This window comes from Xenopus tropicalis, chromosome 4, assembly GCF_000004195.4.
Source record: "Xenopus tropicalis strain Nigerian chromosome 4, UCB_Xtro_10.0, whole genome shotgun sequence".
In the NCBI taxonomy this organism is placed as follows: Eukaryota; Metazoa; Chordata; class Amphibia; order Anura; family Pipidae; genus Xenopus; species Xenopus tropicalis.
In genome coordinates, this window is record NC_030680.2 from 76,783,315 (window position 1) to 76,803,604 (window position 20,290).

General features: G+C 37.5%; 1 protein-coding gene across 3 annotated transcripts in view; it reads left to right on the forward strand.

The window, feature by feature from the left end:
- Window positions 1-20,290, forward strand: part of col24a1 (collagen, type XXIV, alpha 1) — a 168,455-nt gene that overhangs the window by 16,136 nt on the left and 132,029 nt on the right. For all 3 annotated transcript variants that reach the window (XR_001924334.2, XM_012961425.3, NM_001374790.1), the window contains 2 exon segments: window positions 8,109-8,173; window positions 18,290-19,524. Coding sequence is in view for 2 of the 3 variants with exons in the window: in XM_012961425.3 (XP_012816879.2) it covers window positions 8,109-8,173; window positions 18,290-19,524 (1,300 nt within the window). In the remaining variant the exon portion in view is untranslated.

Sequence of the window (20,290 nt, forward strand, 5' to 3'; positions counted from 1 at the left end):
GAGGCACGGATTTGAATGGCAGCTGCTGTTAATGAGTGTTGTCAAAAAGAAAATATAATTCTCAGGAGGGCATGTTGGAAATGCCAGTTAGAAACTTAAGTTGAAATCTTAATGACTATTTTTTATCAGTTTGGCATTTCTACAGAGTTAATTTTAAGGATAACAGTGGAAGTTTAAGCTTTTGTTAGTGATCTTATATGTAAAAATGCATGTGTACATGTAGACAAGCAGCTATGAGCTACCTCAGCATCCATCTAGAGCAGTGCTGTCCAACTTCTATGGTGCAGAGGGCCGGAATTTCTCTAGCATACATGGTGGAGGGCCGCTAATGGAAGCCAGTTTTGACCACTCCCCTTTTTGAAACCACACCCACTTCAAACCACACCTATTTTATCACAGTGGTGGTAGCACAGCAAAATCCCAAATGCTTGGTCCTTACTGTGGGGATATCAACCATCATTCATATGTGAAAGAATTATGTCATATTAAGATATACCCTTAAATTCCATATGCCTCCTCCTCCCCTGTGGATAGCAGAGCAACCCCCAGTACATAATTACACACCTTAGGGACCATTTAATGGCTATTTCCAACTGCTAACAAACTCCCACCACAAACCCCTGCCAGGTTCACCTCCCACAAGCAGCAATGGGCAAGCAGAGTATGGCACACACAGGCAGCACTCTGCCTGTCCTATGCTGTCTGTGTGTGCCATACTCTGCCTTCCCTATGCTGCCTCTGTGTGCCATACTCTGCCTGCCCTACCCTGCCTATGTGTGCCATACTCTGCCTGCCCTACCCTGCCTGTGTGTGCCATACTCTGCCTGCCCTACCCTTCCTGTGTGTGCCATACCCTCCCTGACCTATGCTGCCTGTGTGTGTGCCATACTCTGCCTGCCCTACCCTGCCTGTGTGTGCCATACTCTGCCTGCCCTACCCTGACTGTGTGCCATACTCTGCCTGCCCTACCCTTCCTGTGTGTGCCATACCCTCCCTGACCTATGCTGCCTGTGTGTGCCATACTCTGCCTGCCCTACCCTGCCTGTGTGTGCCATACTCTGCCTGCCCTACCCTGACTGTGTGTGCCATACTCTGCCTGTCCTACCCTTCCTGTGTGTGCCATACCCTCCCTGACCTATACTGCCTGTGTGTGCCATACTCTACCTGCCCTATGCTGGCTGTATGTGCCATACTCTGCCTACAGTACCTATGTCTGAGGTGTGAAGAAGTGAACAATGGGAGTGATTACAGTCTGAGCCTGAGGTGTGAACACAGCAGGAGGTGAACAATGCAGGTATTAAAAGGTGTGAAAAACACAGGGGATTATATTTTTAAACAATTCAGAGGGATTACAGCCTGAATCTGAGGTGAGAACCATGCAGGGGGGCAGTTAATCTCAGTACTGATACCATTTAATGCTTACTCAAAGGTAAGCCATCAAAGCAGCCAGACAGGTGGGGGGCCACACAGAGGGGGGGCCGCCAGTTGGACAGCACAGATCTAGAGCATAAAATGCTTCCATGTTTTTGAGCATTTGTGAACAAATTGCTTTGTATTCAATCTTTTCTTGCTAACCCTTTATCTTAAATGCAGCCATAAATGCAATTCATTCCTTATTCATGCAGTTGGAACATCTTCAAAATTCTTCAGCATTTTATATAAAGGAAGAAAAGTCACCAAAGATGTTTGTGATTAAGGCAAGCATTGATCAGAGATTGGAATGAAAACCAAAAATGCATTTAATAATATAAACTTTAGATAGACAATTCTTAACCACAAATATTTTGTCTGTTTTTTTTTTTAATAAGCTAGTGCTTGAAAAAAAAAAAAAAACAGATTGTGGGGAAAAAAGTTGCACACATTGTGTTTCTGTTTTTTTTTATTTGACAACGAAAATTAGACAGCCACCACATGTTAACATAAAGCATGATCTTTAGTAAGGGTAGATAAATTGTTATATATTATAGTTTATGTTGACAGATACAATTTATGTTACAATTTATGATACAATTTTAGACGTGCAGACTTTGCCAGTTTAAGGGCGTCTCTGCAATGTGTCAACTGGGAAAGGCTTTTCATGGGGTTAGACACAGAAGGAAAATGGAACATCTTTAAAACATTGCTTTGCAAGTATACACAACAGTATATTCCCCTTGTAAGCAAGGAGAGGCAGCGCAAAGCAAAACCTTTATGGCTGAACAAAAGAGTTAAGGTCGAGGTTGGTAATAAAAAACGTGCTTTTAAAGCATTCAAGTTAGCTGGGACAGCGGAAACTTTCATCAGGTACAAGGAAGCAAATAAAGCATGCAAAAAAGCTATGAAGCAAGCTAAAATAGAGATGGAAAGGGATATTGCAGCTAATAGTAAAAAGAATCCAAAATTATTTTTTAATTATGTGAATAGTAAAAAAATGAAGCAAGAAGGGGTGGGAACTTTATTATCACGGGGGGGTACGTTGGTTGATGAGAACGGGGAAAAAGCAGAAATTTTGAACTCTTATTTTTCATCTGTCTATACATCTGAGGAGCCAGATAATGAAGGCTTCCCTTTTAATATGCCCAGTGCTAGTAATTTAGCTACTGACGCGTGGGTCACTCAGGAGGAAATTCAAAAGAGACTTGAACATGTAACGGTAAACAAAGGTCCAGGACCGGATGGGATTCATCCCAGGGTATTAAATGAGCTGAGCGCTGTGATTGCCAAGCCTCTTCACATAATTTTTCAGGATTCGTTGAGGTTTGGCATGGTGCCGAGAGACTGGCGGATTGCTAATTTGGTGCCATTATTTAAAAAGGGATCTCGTTCTCAGCCTGAAAACTATAGGCCTGTTAGTCTGACATCAGTAGTAGGAAAGCTTCTGGAAGGGGTAATAAGGGATAGGATAGTTGAATACATTGCAGTTCACAATACTATTAGTTTGTGCCAGCATGGTTTTATGCGTAACAGATCTTGCCAGACTAATTTAGTTGCCTTTTATGAGGAGGTGAGCAGGAACCTTGATGCTGGAATGGCAGTTGATGTCATCTACTTAGATTTTGCTAAAGCGTTTGATACTGTACCTCACAGAAGGTTAATGATCAAATTGAGGAATATTGGCCTAGAACATAATATTTGTAATTGGATAGAGAACTGGCTGAAGGATAGAGTACAAAGAGTGGTTGTAAATGGAACATTTTCTAATTGGGCCAGTGTGGTTAGTGGAGTACCGCAGGGGTCAGTCCTTGGTCCTTTGCTTTTTAACTTGTTTATTAATGACCTGGAGGTGGGCATAGAGAGTACTGTTTCTATTTTTGCTGATGACACTAAATTGTGCAAAACTATAAGTTCCATGCAGGATGCTGCCGCTTTGCAGAGCGATTTGACAAAATTGGAAAACTGGGCAGCAAACTGGAAAATGAGGTTCAATGTTGACAAGTGCAAAGTTATGCACTTTGGTAGGAATAATATAAACGTCCAATTCCAGGCAGTGTCATTCTGTGGCTACTACAGCAAATAAAGTGCTGTCTTGTATAAAAAAGGGCATTGACTCAAGGGATGAGGACATATTTTTGCCGCTTTATAGGTCCCTGGTAAGGCCTCACCTTGAGTATGCAGTGCAGTTTTGGGCTCCAGTCCTTAAGAAGGATATTAATGAGCTGGAGAGAGTGCAGAGACGTGCAACTAAACTGGTAAAGGGGATGGAAGATTTAAGCTATGAGGTTAGACTGTCGAGGTTGGGGTTGTTTTCTCTGGAAAAGAGGCGCTTGCGAGGGGACATGATTACTCTGTACAAGTACATTAGAGGGGATTATAGGCAGTTGGGGGATGTTCTTTTTTCCCATAAAAACAATCAGCGCACCAGAGGTCACCCCTATAGATTAGAGGAACGGAGCTTCCATTTGAAGCAGCGTAGGTGGTTTTTCACGGTGAGGGCAGTGAGGCTGTGGAATGCCCTTCCTAGTGATGTGGTAATGGCAGACTCTGTTAATGCCTTTAAGAGGGGCCTGGATGAGTTTTTGAACAAGCAGAATATCCAAGGCTATTGTGATACTAATATCTACAGTTAGTATTACTGGTTGTATATATATATAGTTTATGTATGTGAGTGTATAGATTGGTTAGTATAGGTTGTGTGCTGGGTTTACTCGGATGGGTTGAACTTGATGGACAATGGTCTTTTTTCAACCCTATGTAACTATGTAACTATGTAACAAGAGGTTAGTCTTTATAAATATATTCCAAATTGTATTAGGTTAGTTTTATATTTACCTGAATTTATAGGGTCCAGCAAATATAAGCTAAATAACAAACTGAATATTGCCTAAAACTGCATATAGATGACTGTTTTCAGACTATGCAGTGGATGGTGGGCAGGATTTATAGATCGCTCCAGAATTAGATTTATATTGCAGAAAAGATTTCTGAAGACCACCCGGAATGGGTTTTACACACAGGATCTGTCAAAGTTAGTTTAAGGTATAATATATTGCTAGCAAAGAAATTTAAAAGAAAACTTTCTTCTCCTTTCTCCTTCTCTGGCCCCTGGCCTTTTCATTGACGCTTAACGTCCTACAGTAGCTCAGGCATTTAGAAGGTACACATGTTCAACACTTGGACAAGCGATTCTATGCAGTGCCTCAACCACTTGTCTCATTTTTCATTTTTTAAAAATTTCCATATGTTAGAAAAAATATCAGAATTTCCAAATCACAAAATATGCTGATTACTTTAGTACCAAATTTAAAGCTACTTTTTGCTTTTAATAACTTTTTGCTGATCATAACTTTATGTTCTTTGAAGTTAGTATAAATGTATAGGATCTTTATTCGGGGATCCTTTTATCAAGGATGCTCTGAAATCCAGTACAGGTATGGGATCGCTTATCCGGAAACCCGTTATCCAGAAAGCTCCGAATTACGGAAAGCCCATCTCCCATAGACTCCATTTTAATCAAATAAATCAGAATATTAAAACGGATTTTCTTTTTCTCTGTAGTAATAAAACAGTACTTTGTAATTGATCCCAACTAAGAATTAAGTAGTCCTTATTGGATGCAAAACACTCCTTTTGGGTTTAAATAATCCTCTATTGATTTTTTAGTAGACTTAAGGTATGGAGATCCAAATTACAGAAAGACTCCTTATGCGGAATACCCTTGGTCCCGAGCATTATGGATAATGGGTCCTATACCTGTAATCTCATTTCCAACTGTGCACATCTACTGTGATTCATTGTTATTTAATTGACTTGCATTTTCTCTGTACAGGTATCGGATCCCTTATCTGGAAACCCATTATCCAGAAAGTTCCGAATTACAGAAAGGCCATCTCCCATAGAGTCCTTTTTAATCAAATAATTCACAATTTTAAAAATTTAATAAATTTCATTTTTCTCTGTAATAATAAAACCGTAGCTTGTACTTGATTCCAACTAAGGTATAATTTATCCTTATTGGAGGCAAAATAATCCTATTGTGTTTAATAAATTTTTAAATAATTTTTTTAGTAGACTTAAGGTAGGAGATCCAAATTACGGAAATACATCTTATCTGGAAAACCTTTTTAATCTTTTACATGGTATTCCTTAAACTAACATAAATCGATATTATGGCAAAACAATATTATTATTTGTTTTTTTTAATGTTTTATGGCAATGACACAGGGAGATTTGTAGCCAGGGTTAAAAAAAAATTGCTACCCCATGTTTCATTTCCCTTAATTTTATGTAGCTTATTATGGCATATTACTCCAACTATTGAAAGCCATATATCTGAAAACCCCCCATTCCCCAAGCATTCCAGAAAGATCCCATACCCATACCTGTATCAGCGCAGGCTGTTTAAAGGGTTTTGGACCAAGTTTTCAAGATTTCCTTCGGATTGCTTGTGTTAGTCAAATTTTACTTGTTTACTACTATTTTTGCTCAGTCAGGTTAAGATTAGGGCCATCGTAGAACATTCACCTTTTTGTTCATAAGCCACTCCAATGTTACATTGTCTGTATGCTGGAAATCATTACATACTTCCTAACATTTAAAAAAGGGAAGTAGGGTTATAAAAAGCATACACAGTCACACAGGACAAGGAAAGGAAGAATTACAGGGGGATGGCACCCCTCAGTAATTCTAGTTATTTAATTCCTACCTTGGCCCAGAGCATTTGTTCTTACAAAAATGCATCAACCCACTGTACATTTCCTGTAAGCACTGAGCCTCCATATTGTTCTATTGTCCCAGAACTCCATGCACCTACTGAACATGAATGTATGTAAAGTACTGCTCTCAGCCTAGGGTAAGAAGCAAGTTGATCATATCATTGGGGGTGGGTGCCTTCCAACTTGGCTTCCCCAGTGATTCTACATTTCCTTTTGTTTTAAGTAAAAATCTGAATTTTGTCAGCTTAGAAAATGTTTTAGTACTACTGAATATAAAAATTGATGTTAATTCTTTTCAGTATTTTGTTTGTTACTTTAGTTTATGTTTCCATGGTAAATTATATGGGCTTAGTGCTGACTTTGCCCACAGTTCTTAATTGTTATGTCTTCTATGAAAACAATAAAAGTCAGGAAACTGACTGCTGAAGTTCTGAACTTAAACGTGACATAAAATATCCCTTTTAGGTTAACAGTACCAGATTTTTTTTTCTTCTTAACCATATAAAAAAACACCTGTGTCTCTAGTTTGCTTGTTGGGAATTACAATAATTTCGTTTTACTGTATAACTTCATACTTTATAAACATTATTAGCATTTATACAGTGTAATGGTTACAAATATAATCAGTCAGGTTTAGGTTTTGTAACTTTTTAACATACTGGTCTGTAGTTGTATGTTGTCTCAGAATTTTTGTTTACCTGATGCTTCATTGCCCTAGGCACTAATTAGAAAATATGGGTTACAATATCCATGAGTGCATTGGTAAATCTTTAGGAATACTAGATTTTAAAAGCGGTTTTCACACAAGTAAATGAATGCAGCTCTAAAAATAAACATGGCTGTAAGCAGCAGGGTAATACTGTCTTTCTATTGAAGACTCACTGTCTGCATATTTGGCCATGCTGCAGACATGCTGTTTTTTTGCTATGAGTACTACATTAGTACAGCTGCCTAACTTTATATTTAAGACCTCAGGTTACAAATTCTTCCAGGTGGTGTCACTTTTTATAAGTATGGTGTCTCTAGCATGGTTTTGTTGCATTCCTTCATAAGGAGTTTGTTTAACCACTGTTTAATGCCCTTTTTTCAAGGGTTGATGAATACAAACATATTATTTAATATAAAATAGCAGTGTTAATTGAGAATTGAACAGCTACTATTGATGAATTATTCTACAGGAATATATTTGTGCATTAGATTTTTTGTATATGAGTAAATTCACCAGAAAACAATTTTAAGATGAAATTTTAAAAATGTTGCTATGATTATTTTTTAAGTTTTGATTATTTATCTCAGTATTGTCTGCTCACAGGCCCAGTGGTTTTAAGATACAGGTATCGAACCCCTTATCCGGAAACCCATTATCCAGAAAGTTCTGAATTACGAAAAGGCCGTCTCCTATAGACCCCATTTTAATAAAATAATTCACATTTTTAAAAATGTTTTCCTTTTTCTCTGTAATAATAAAACAGTAACTTGTACTTGATCCCAACTAAGATATAATTAATCCTTATTGGAGGAAAAACAATCCTATTGGGTTTAATTACTGTTTAAATATTTTTTTTTGTAGACTTAAGTTAGGAGATCCGAATTATGGAAAGACCCCTTATCCGGAAAACCCCAGGTCCTAAGCATTTTGGATAATGGGTCCCATACCTGTACCAACAATAGATTAGTGTGCTTCATCTATGTACGTTTTTCCCCACTGCAAGCAACTCTCTTCACCTCTTGTATCGGTTATTGATTGCTTTATATGTTACTCTGTATGTCCATTGTATGAAACCCACTTATTGTAGAGCACTGCTGAATATGATTGCGCTTTATAAATAAATGTTATAAATGTTATAATAATATTAGTAATAACCCAGCCGTGCTGTTGTACTGTTAGGGACATTAGTATTCCAGTTTTTCTTTTTATAGCAATTAACTGCTGACTGTTAACCATGTCCACAAACACATATATATTTCTTTTTTCAGGATAAAACTTCTGTTTTGCATTGCAATATGCGCAACTCTAGTCATTTCAGAAAGACCAGGACAAGGTAAGACTATGCAACAGTAAATTTTTTGTTATTTTGTATTGTAGGCTATTGTATCTTCCATTCCATACATTTTCAGTTATATAAGGGAAGTTTTTTCCCTGTATAAAGATGGTCCAATTGTAAAGTTCTTGTCTGTCTGTGTAAGTGTGGATATAATTGCACTTGATTTAAAATGTAATATTATTGTACAGATATTTTTACTGTGCAAGACTAAATGAAATATCTCTTTTTGATATAGATAAAGATAAAAAGCCTTCATTGTTTTTGGACATTGAATGAATTTTTTATGTTATGGCATAGTGTTGGTAATATCTATAAACAGCAGCCTATTCTAAGTAATCCATTCTCACCTTGACAGCTTCACCCATCCTCTTGTGCTCCTGCCAGCGTAGGGGTGTTTATTCGCAGGCCATGAATCAGCCCTGTCAGGCATTAGCCTAGGTGCAATTAGTGCAATTTTCAGAGCAATTACAATATTTTAAACCTACTATCCAGCCTAAATGTGGTCACCATCTGTATATGTACTTGACGCATTTGCAGCCAATGCAACAAAATTGACAGAATCGTGCTTCTACTTTAATGCACATTGGAAGCAGTTGCGCTGTAAATGTTCCCGTCATTTCTATCATTTGGTGTGACATGCACTTCCTATTTTTTCAGACCAACCTTGCTGCTGGCTGCTGTGGAAACCCTGGTTCTACTGCTTAGTTTGAAGGTTGCAGTAGCTCAAAGGTTCCCCTGCATCAGTAGCTGCAGCTATGTAAATTTCCGAACAGGAGGCAGGAGAAAGGCAGTGCAGCTGAGCGCAAATATACCAAAGTGCAAGGATAGCATGTTGACACAAAGCCCATTAATGAATAGGAATTTTTGCACAATTGACCATGGCAAATCACAGTAGAGCTTTTGGTTGTAAATTACCCTTTGGGGTACCAGCTTTTGTTATGTCTAAACTATTATACGTAAAAATACTAGTATAGGTAAAAAAACAACTTTGTTTCTTCACTACCAACCCCATCAACCTGTTCCCCTGTTCCCTCTTTCATTTGCAATTAAGTTATTAACACCTGTCCCTGTATAAATAGTATAATGGCAGCTAAAACATTTTTTCAGCATGAAATAGACAACCCTTTTTCACCTTTAAACATCCTAGTGTCTAATTTTTTGTCGCCTGTTAGAAATCACTTTTTTTGGGCAGGCAACAAATGTCTGGGAATACGTTTGGATTGTGAAAGATGGGATTTGCCTTCTTTAAACCATCTGAATCATATGGCACAAAAATACTTCCTGTAATAAACTAACTTTACTCTCAATATCACTTTAACATTGACTATTATGCTTTTCCAAAAAGTGATCCAAGATTAATAAAATCTTCCATCACAACGCTTGGGTATTTCACAAAATCACTGCCCTCATGGTAAAGAACCATTTGCATTTTTTGCCTCTTGTTCTTTACTCTGTGAAAAATGATCCCCTGCTATTTCTGTATATACCCTCTAATGTACATGTAAAGGATAATCATGCCCTTTAGCTAGGTCTTTTTCTCCAAAGAAAACAAAGTATTTTTGGACCTTCTGTTGCCCCTTTTGGAAGCAATTTCGCAAGTACCATAATAATTGCCATGTGACTTTACCATTGAGGCTGGCTTTAATCCTGTACAGTGTGTGGGTAATATCTTCTTTTAACAGGCCAGAAGCAATTGGCAAACTATATGGAATTGTCCAATATAATTAAGAGAGAGATGGCTTACTGTTGTTATTTGAATCGCCTGGTGCACTGTTCTGAGCAAGGTAGCAAAGGGGCCAGATATGTGTAGAATAATAGGCACTCAGTGATCAAGTCCAAACCATGTTAATAAAAATGAAGTAGTGAGTATGAGACGCAAAATGTTTATTCACATTGTTAAGTGTAATATTGAATGTGTTCATAAATGCACTTTATGCACTTTTCAATTTTATAGGAATTTCCTGTAGTATTAAAAGTAAAATATAATGCCTGTTAAAAAAAAAGTCCAGTTAAGGCATAAATGTTCCCCCTTTTAAAACTTCCAACATGTGTACACCATGTTTTTTTGGGTTTTTTTTGCTTCCTGCTCTGCTTCCCTCAGCAGCTCTACTCCTTTTTCTTTTACCTACCTCTAGCTCGAGACCCTTTCCCCCCACTGCAGTGGCTCCGGCAACCCCACCGCCCGTTGTGCATGCGCATTGTGCGCTCGTTTGTGAATGCTTGGCCCGGCACTGTTTTAAATAGCTTCCTGTTTGCAGTCTACCCATTATAGCTCAGAGGGGGGAGGAAGTTCTTTGCTTTCTTATTGGAGGTGGGAGAAGGGGTGGGAAAGATGAGAGAACTGCGCAGACTCTGGCCACAGGAATTCAGGATTTTTCTAAGAGAGGAAGTCAGACACCCAATCAACATGTTCCCAAAAAAGGAGACAATAAATCCTTTTTCTTTTGACAGAGGACTCAATGCATGCATGCAGTGTTTCTGTGAGTGCTTATGGCTGTATTTACATAGACCTTTCTGATAAAGCTTACTTAGTTTTTACCTTTCCTTCTCCTTTAAGGGGACAGGTTGAGGCAGAGAAGAAATTCTTAAGTGAAAAGTTGTATAAAACACTGTAAATTTTCACTGATTTTTACCCAGGTTGTTTAAATAATCAACAAATTTAACAGTGAAACAAACAACCATTATTTGGCTCAAATTGTTAACAAAAATCTTTTTGATAGGTTAACTATGCATGCAAGTTAGGGGGAAAAAAAAGCCTCCAATATTAGGTAAGGGAGCTGAAAGGAATCAATGGAGAAATACTCTCATTAATAACAAGGAATATGCAGAAGAACTTTTTTTTAATTTGAGCTATGTTTACAGTGGATATAAAAAGTCTACACACTCCTGGTAAAATGTCAGGCTCCTGTGCTGTACAAAAATGAGACAAAGATAAATCATTTATCACTTTTTCCACCTTTAATGTGACCTATAAACTGTACCACTCAATTGAAAAACAAACTGAAATCTTTTAGGTGGAGGGAAGAAAACCAAAAAAACTAAAATAATGTGATTGCATAAGTGTGCACACCCTTAAACTAATACTTTGTTGAAGCACCTTTTGATTTTATTACAGCACTCAGTCTTTATGGGTATGAGTCTATCAGCATGGCACATTTTGACTTAGCAAGATTTGCCAACTCTTCTTTGCAGAAACACTCCAAATCTGTCAGATTGCGAGGGCATCTCCTGTGCACAGCCCTCTTCAGATCACCCCACAGATTTTCAATCGGATTTAGGTCTGGGCTCTGGCTGGGCCATTCCAAAACTTTAATCTTTTTCCGGTGAAGCCATTCCTTTGTTGATTTGGATGTATGCTTTGGGTCATTGTCATGCTGAAAGATGAAGTTCCTCATGTTCAGCTTTCTAGCAGAGGCCTGAAGGTTTTGTGCCAATATTGACTTATATTTGGAACTGTTCATAATTCCCTCTATCTTAACTAAGGCCCCAGTTCCAGCTGAAGAAAAACAGCCCCAAAGCATGATGCTGCCACCACCATGCTTCACTGTGGGTATGGTGTTCTTTTGGTGATGTGCAGTATTGTTTTTGCGCAAAAAATATTTTTTGGAATTATGGCCAAAAAGTTCAACCTTGGTTTCATCAGACCATAACACCATAACACCCAGACATATGAAGAATACGGGAGATTGTTGTCACATGTGCCACACAGCCAGTACTTGCCAGATATTCCTGCAGCTCCTTTAATGTTGCTGTAGGCCTCTTGGTAGCCTCCCTGACCAGTTTTCTTCTCGTCTTTTCATCAATTTTGGAGGGATGTCCAGTTCTTGGTAATGTCACTGTTGTGCCATATTTTCTCCAATCGATGATGACTGTCTTCACGGTGTTCCATGGTATATCTAATGCCTTGGAAATTCTTTTGTACCCTTCTCCTGACTGATATCTTTTTAACAATGAGATCCCTCTGATGCTTTGGAAGCTCTCTGTGGACCATGGCTTTTGTGGGATGCGACTAAAAAAATGTCAGGAAAGACCAACTAGAGCAGCTGAACTTTATTTGGGGTTAATCAGAGGCACTTTAGATAATGGCAGGTGTATGCTGACTCCTATTTAACATGATTTTGAATGTGATTGCTTAATTCTGAACACAGCTACATCCCCAGTTAGAAGAGGGTGTGCACACTTATGCAACCACATTAGTTTAGTTTTTTAGGTTTTCTTTCCTCCACCTAAAAGATTTCAGTTTGTTTTTCAATTGAGTGGTACAGTTTATAGGTCGGTAGAAAAAGTTGAAATGATTTATCTTTGTCTCATTTTTGTACAGCACAGGAACCTGTCATTTTACCATTTTATATCCACTGTATATGTATCTAAGGGGGCTATTTACAGACAAATCTAAATTTTTCATTAATTAATATGCATCAAAACGGCAAAAAGTCAGAATCTGAAAATTTGTCAGCTAAAACCAGCCAAGATGAAGTCAATGGCAGATGTCCCTTCCCTTCCATGGAGAATACTTCTTTGCATCGAAACTTTAGTGGTTTTGGATATTTGATGCTGTTGTGCAACAATTTAAAAAATTCAGAGTTTTGTGGCTTTTCTGCAACTTTTTCCATGCACGGACTTTTTCAGTTCAGACTTTTAAGTAAATGTCAGACATTCGTGGAAATTATTTTATTTTAATTTTTAAAAAGACAGTAAAACATGGGATCTGTAGAGTTCTTTCTGTATAGCAGAAAAGTAGGTGTAGTGGTTGTATTCAGCTTAAAGGAACAGTAACATCAAAATATTAAAGTGTTTTAAAGTAATTAAAATATAATGTGCTGTTGCTCTGCAAAAAACTGGTGCTTTTGCTACAGAAAAGCTACTATATAAATAAGCTGCTGTGTAGCCATGGGGGCAGCCATTCAAGCTGGAAAAAAGGAGAAAAGGCACAGGTTACATAGCAGATAACTAGTAGATAAGCCCCATATAATGGGGGTTTATCTGTTATCTGCTAAGTAACCTGTGCCTTTTCTCCTTTGAATGGCTGCCCCCATGGCTACACAGCAGCTAACCTATATAAACTATAGTAGTCTTTCTGAGGCAAACACACCAGTTGTAGCAATGCAGGGCAACAGTACATTATATTGTTAATACTTTTATACACTTTCATTTTTTGGTGTTACTGTTCCTTTAACAGTCTTTCTTGCCTGTGTCCTTTATTTTGCCTCTAAATAATATATAAAATTTACAGATGAGGTATGTTGTTTGATGGAAATTATGCATTCAAATGCAAAGATTAAGGGAAATATAGGGCAGTGTTTGGATGGGCAGGCTATTTCAGCTAGCAATGTACTGAATGCTTTGTAAAACTACTATAGTGAATGCTTTATAATACTTTTCACAATTATATTTGAGATTTAAATGATTTATTATTGTGGTTCCTTTGCCTAACTCATATACAAGACCAAAAACAACTTAACAAAAACAGAGACCTGGGTGTATAAAACCCTGAGTCTGTTTCGAAATAGATCTCTTTCAAAAATCTCAAAGCACTCAAGCAAAGTCAAATCAACGTTAAACAGCTCACCATTGTCCAAAGGTGGTCCGGGTGCTCAGAGCCCCGAACCCGTAGCTGGGAAGGCAAAACGTAGATAGACGAAAGAACACCAAGCGCACCGGACAAGGATGTTTGCTAAAACATGTAAAACTATATTTGCTATTAAATGCTGTATCTGCTTGGCTGTTTGTGTTTTATGCACTTTTGGCTCTGACTCTTTAAATAATATTACATGACAGCTGATTTACAGATGTGGAGGAGAATTGACTTCTGTAACAAACTTGTAATAAATGTATATGAGAAAGTTGCTCAGAATGACATTTTGTTTTGATATCCAAAATGCAGTTTTGGAGTGGATGCTTTTAAGCACAAATCCATTTGTTTTACCATTATTAAGAGAGGATTTCCATCAAAGGCTGCTCCCTTGATTCCTTATTGTTCTGGTATACTTATCCAGACATGCTATAACAGACTTCTATAGCAAATGTTGAAGCACAGGTATGGGACCCGTTATTCAGAATGCTCGGGACCTGGGTCTTTCCGTAATTCAGATCTCCTACTTTAAGTCTGCTAATAAAATTATTTAAACAGTAATTAAACCCAATAGGATTGTTTTGCCACCAATAAGGGGTAATTATATCTTAGTTGGGATCAAGTACAAGGTACTGTTTTATTATTACAGAGAAAAAGCAAACCATTTTTAAAAATGTGAATTATTTGATTAAAATGGGGTCTATGGGAGACAACCTTTTCGTAATGCGGAACGTTCTGGATAATGGGTTTCCGGATAAGGGGTCCGATACCTGTACAAGGTAAGGCCATACAAAATAAGCTGATCCAAATGAGCTGATCCTTTACCGATTTGCTCTCCCTCAGATGGGCAATATTGGGCTAATCCAAATGAGTATATCTTTCATTGATATTAACACTTTTAGGTGGGCAGTAATAGGCCGATTCAATCGTTTTGACCTCAATCATAATAGGTGGCAATTCAGGCCTTCGGGAGAGAAACACATCAACGAGCCTATATGGTACTTGTCCCGACAGAATTTTTAAACCTGTCAGATAGATATCTGGACATTCACCATGATATCTGTTGAATAGGTTGTATCACAGGGCCCATACATGGCTATATAAGCTGCCAATTCTATATCTATAATATTTGCCTTCGGAATGTACAGAATTTTCTAATTCTAGTAATGTAACCAAAAATAATTAAGTGCATAAAGTGCTGGGTTTCTGCTGAATCCTGGATTTGGTGCACCCCAAAAAGAAGGAGCCATTTGCTTGATACAATCACAAAATATATTGAATGTTTCAATTTGCTTTGAAAACACTATAGAGTCCATAAACAGTTTTCATTTAAACAGCCAGTATATGAGATGTGAAATCCATGAATTGGTTTTATACAAAGTTAATAAATCTCAGGGTGCACACAGAACATAAAGGCTCACAAGTGCAGTGTGCAAAGCCTCTCTGCATCAATAGAGACACTACTGCTCAATTCAGAACATAAGGCAAGACAGATGTAGTGTTAATGTGCGGAAGTGCAAGAAGCAGCTTTAGATGCTCATATGTAAAACTCTGCTTCATCTAAATGAAACATTTTTATAAAAAAATATATTTTTTTAGCAATATGTGCCATTGGGTACTCCTAACTATAAAATTGCCATTTTAAGAACTAAGGGCTGCCTCCTGGGATCATATGATTCATGGTACAAACAACAAACCATGGCACACATGCATGTTATGTCACATAAGCCAATTTATGGACAACGTTCTGCCTTTTGCTTCCACATTACTTCCTGTTACAGAGCTGCATAATTTCTGGTCATGTGATCTCTGAGGGAGCGCACAGCCCATCACAAAGTCGTGGCTCAATGGAAAAGATGTAAAGGGGCAATATTTACTGATATATATTCCAGTTTGGCAAGATTCTTTAAAAGGTCACTTAACAAGATATAAACTATACACCCAATCTCTTTAAGATTAAACTCAGCTGTTACCTTCTGGAGCACTAAAACATTATTTTGCCCAGTCCTGCGCTTAAGGGCAAAGGCCCATACCTGATGCACTCTTACCTTCCAGTTTGTGCCTGTATGTTACCCAACCACTTAGATTGTAAGCTCTACAGGGCAGGGACCTCCTTCCTACTGTGTCTCTTACCACATGGCACTTATTCCCTGTGTATTTATACTTATTTATTGTATTTATTACAACACTTGTCCTCCCTGTGTGTAATTCTGTATATTGTAAGATTGTACAGCGCTGCGTACCCTTGTGGCGCTTTATAAATAAAGTTATACATACATACATACTATCTGTTGATTAAAGGAGAATGCAAGTCAAAATGTAAAAAGCATACTGCCCAATAGTCCTCCTATTGTTTAGTAAAAACGCCACACTTTTGGCTCACCTAATCAAATATTTACTCAGTCACACTTACTTCACATTTTCTAGAACAGGCAGCCATCTCTAAAAAGGTATTCTCCCTTCCTTTCCCTCCTTGCTTCATACTGCACATGTTTCATTCCCTCCCCCCCTCCCCTCTGCCAGATCCGCTTCTGATTGGCTGGTGGGCATGTGTAGCTCAGAACAGGAGACAGGATCAAGTTACACACATGCTCAGAGAATAGGAAGGCTGCCGCTGGCACCTACAGGAAGGAGAGAGAGATTTCAGTGATGTCACTGTAGTCTTCACACTGCTGTAGGCTGCCAGCACCATATCTCAGAGAAGCAAGCAGGGATCTGGGAATTTAGATATGCAGTAAGTACTTAAAAAGAATGCCTTTAGACTTACTTTTAATTTATATTAACCTTTAATTGTCCTTTAAGTATTCACTCTGGGGGTATAGTTTTCCTTTAATGAAGGGGATTATTTTGCACAACTTGTATTTAAGCAAAGCTCCACCTTTTGTGTAAGTGTCCATTCTCAAAAAAAAATAACAGACTAATGCAACTCCTGCTGAGTGTGTGGTGAGAAAATCCAGTCTGCAGACTGTTTTTAATGTAGCACAAGGTTTTCTTCCACTATATTAAGACCTCTATCTTTCTTACACTTACACACATACACTGATACAGTGCACAACTCCTAAGGGACACTTTACAAAATCCCCTACCAGAAGCACTCACAATAACTCCTATTTTCAGTCACAATCTTGTACTCTCTCACTTATTGTAGTCAGTTAATTAGGAAACAATTTGTATTTGTACAAATATATATAATGTGCATAGCTATGATATGTTTGTAATTGTGTATAACTTCTAATCATGCATTTAAAGAACATGTCAACCCCAAAAATAATTTTTTGCCTAATAAAAGAAAACATCATTCTTAAATTCTTCATAAATTCTAAGCAACTTTCCAATATCAATTTATTAAAAAATGATTAGTGCTTTAAAAGTTATTTGTAAATGTAATTGCTACAGAAAGCAGCATTTGCTGAACTCCTGGTTGTTACTTTTTACACAATGTTGCAAGTGCCAGACCCTTCCAGCAAGATAGGTCTCTAAAATCTGCTGGTGTTTGTTACATTGTTTCAAATGCCAGAGCGACCAGAGCAAAGAATGGGAAGGACAGGCAGACACTGCTTTTAATAGCAGTTATAATAGAAGTTATATATAGAAATAACTCAAAAACCATTACAAGTATATAATGAATATATATTGCAAAATTGCTTAGAATTACGTTTTCTTTTATTAGGCAAACAATTATTTTTGGGGTTGACATGTCCTTTACCTTAACACAGCTCAAGCGTACTAACTTTATACTGTATGATATTTGCTGCTATGAAAGATTTTTCCTAATGTGGGTAACATTAAAAAACAAAGCAGTCTCAATATATGTAAACTCAGGGCAGTGGAATCTCCTATGGGGCAAAAAAAACAAATGCACACCAAAAGAACAGGGAAGAATTCCCAAGCAAAGGCTCACCACAAAGGAAAATGTTATTAAAAAATGCAAATGTATTAATAGCTGTACAATTATTGTTTGATTACCATCTGTAATAAGACTGTAGTATATAAACATATTGCTATTTACACACATCCATTTTATCACCAAAGCTGTCAACCATGTTATGAGGGAGATAATGATCCAGTATCGTATTTTAGGTCTGAATTTCTCTTTACACGAAACAATAACATAAAATAATGACAAAAAAGGCGTGGAGTGGATTATTATCTCCCTTATGATATGGGGATGGGTGGCAGCTCTGTATCTCCCAAAAAGTACAAATTTCAGTGCCTAAAACCTCACATTCAAGCACAAAAAATGTGTCTAAATACAAAACTATAACACTATTGTGTAGCTTACTTCTAATAAACCAATGTTCTTGTTACTATATGCCTTTTTCAGTATGAGGATATAACTTTGTGCTGTTGTTTAGTATTTAAATACAGTTTTTTTCCTCAAAAATTTTGCCAAATACAATATCTTCGCTCCTTTGGTGTTTTTTTTAAGCTTATTTTATCTGGTGATAGCTTGTAAACTTAAAAAACCTTAATGATAAAATAAAAAAAGTCATATAAAAGATGCTTTTGTCATCTTGCCTTTTTTCTTTTTCACATTGTAGGTATAGACATTCTGCACAGATTAGGCCCTGGAAGCAAAGATTCAACTTCTTCTCCAACAATACCACTATCATCAGCTTCAGAACATCAAGACTTGAACTTAACAGGATCTGTTATTTTCACCAAAAATACACTTATTGAATTTCCAATAGACAGGCATTTTGTTTCTTTATTGAAAAACTCATTTACAATATTAGTTAGTCTTCGTTCAGATAGCGTTAATAATGCCTTCCTCTTCAGTATTAGAAACAAAAGTAGGCTTAATTTCGGAGTGCAGCTCCTTCCCAAAAAGATAGTTGTTTACACAGGAGGGAAGCAGTCTGTGTTCTTTGATCACAGTGTTCATGATGGACAGTGGCAAAACTTTGCTATTGCGATTGAAGAAAAGTCAGTTTCCTTATTTGCTGACTGTGGAAAGAAGTACTTCAGCAAAGATGCTGTGTTTGAAAGCCAGACGTTTGCTTCTGGTAGTTTGTTTACCTTAGGAAGAATGAATCTTCATTCTGTTCACTTTGAAGGGGTGATATGTCAGCTTGAGATAATTCCTTCTGTAGCAGCTTCTACAAACTACTGTAAATATTTGAAAAAACTATGTCTGCACTCAGATACCTACCGATCTCAGCCAACTATTCAAACTCCAGGACTCATTTCAGCCTTTACTAATTTTCAGCTTAATACAAAAACCAAAAATGAAATGCAGTCAAAGATTAGTTTAAAAAGCATCAACAAATTAAATATGCCAACAAATGTAACCTCAGCGCCTCCTGTCTCTCAAAATATTCTTCTGCATGGAAATGGTTCTTCAGTTGTAGGTAAAACAAACGTAGATAAAGTCACTGATCAGTTCACTGGGAATAATACTGACCAACGAAAGGGCATAAATAAATCAACAAGCCATCAAAGCCAAGCTGAAGAAGAGAGGACAGCAATTACTACACACCAAGTATTATTACCCAGCAAAAGAACTGATGAACAAGACAAGACTGACAAAGGAAAGATTAAGCACAAAGCAGAAAATTTTGTGGAAATGCACCCTTTAAACCGGACACTATATAGGACTACCACTCAGTACTCTACAGACAACCAATTAGATTTGTGGGATGATACCAGTTTACCAGAATTTGATAATTATAATCCTGACAACAGTTATGAAATTGACATGGAAAATTATGATTATGACTATGAGGAGTTTGCAACAGATCATGAAAAAGGAGAGAAAGGGGATGCTGGACTGCCAGTAAGTTGCCAACTTTTTTACTTTATAACATTAATTAAATCGGGCTAATACTAAGCTGTAGCTGTATGCATATTAGGGCCATTGTTTAATTCATTCTTAAGATACTATGATGTTATTTTGATCTTGCGTTTGATCTGCAGGTTGGGTGGGTTTGGGTCTCAAAGGGAGGTTTTCCTCTCAAGACAACTTCAGGTAACTTCAGAAATCCGAAGCCAATGGTATGTTTTCCCACCAGCAATATACATCATTGCCAGTGGGAAAGCATTCTTGGGAGATTTGTCACCTGTGGTAGTGCAGCTTTAACTGCGGGCAACAAATCTCCTTGTGTGCCATCACCCTAACAGACTGCTGTGTACAATACAGTGATTTAAGGCTAGTGGCAAATGGGGCTTTGTCTCTTCCTGTGTAGAAAAGCAGGCGGAGAAATAGCCAGTGCTAGCCAATCCGCTCTTTTTTACAAGCTCACTTAAAAGACTATGGGGCAGATTTACTTTAATGTAACAATGTGGTTTGGAACAGTTACCTAAGCATGGCCCCCTGTTCTTCTGTTCATCTGGCTGACTATTTTTACTTTGAAAAAAAATGTAACAATAGTCGACTGTCCTCAGCATGCATCCACCAAATCTCAAAAATCCCTGCACACGTGATGTCAGTTAGGGATGGAACCTCACAGTGCAATGCTTTGTGGGTTACGTATTTCCTGTGTGCTGTCTGTAAGCTGTGGAGAAGATGATAAAATTTGTAACATCAATGTTTTAGTCATCCC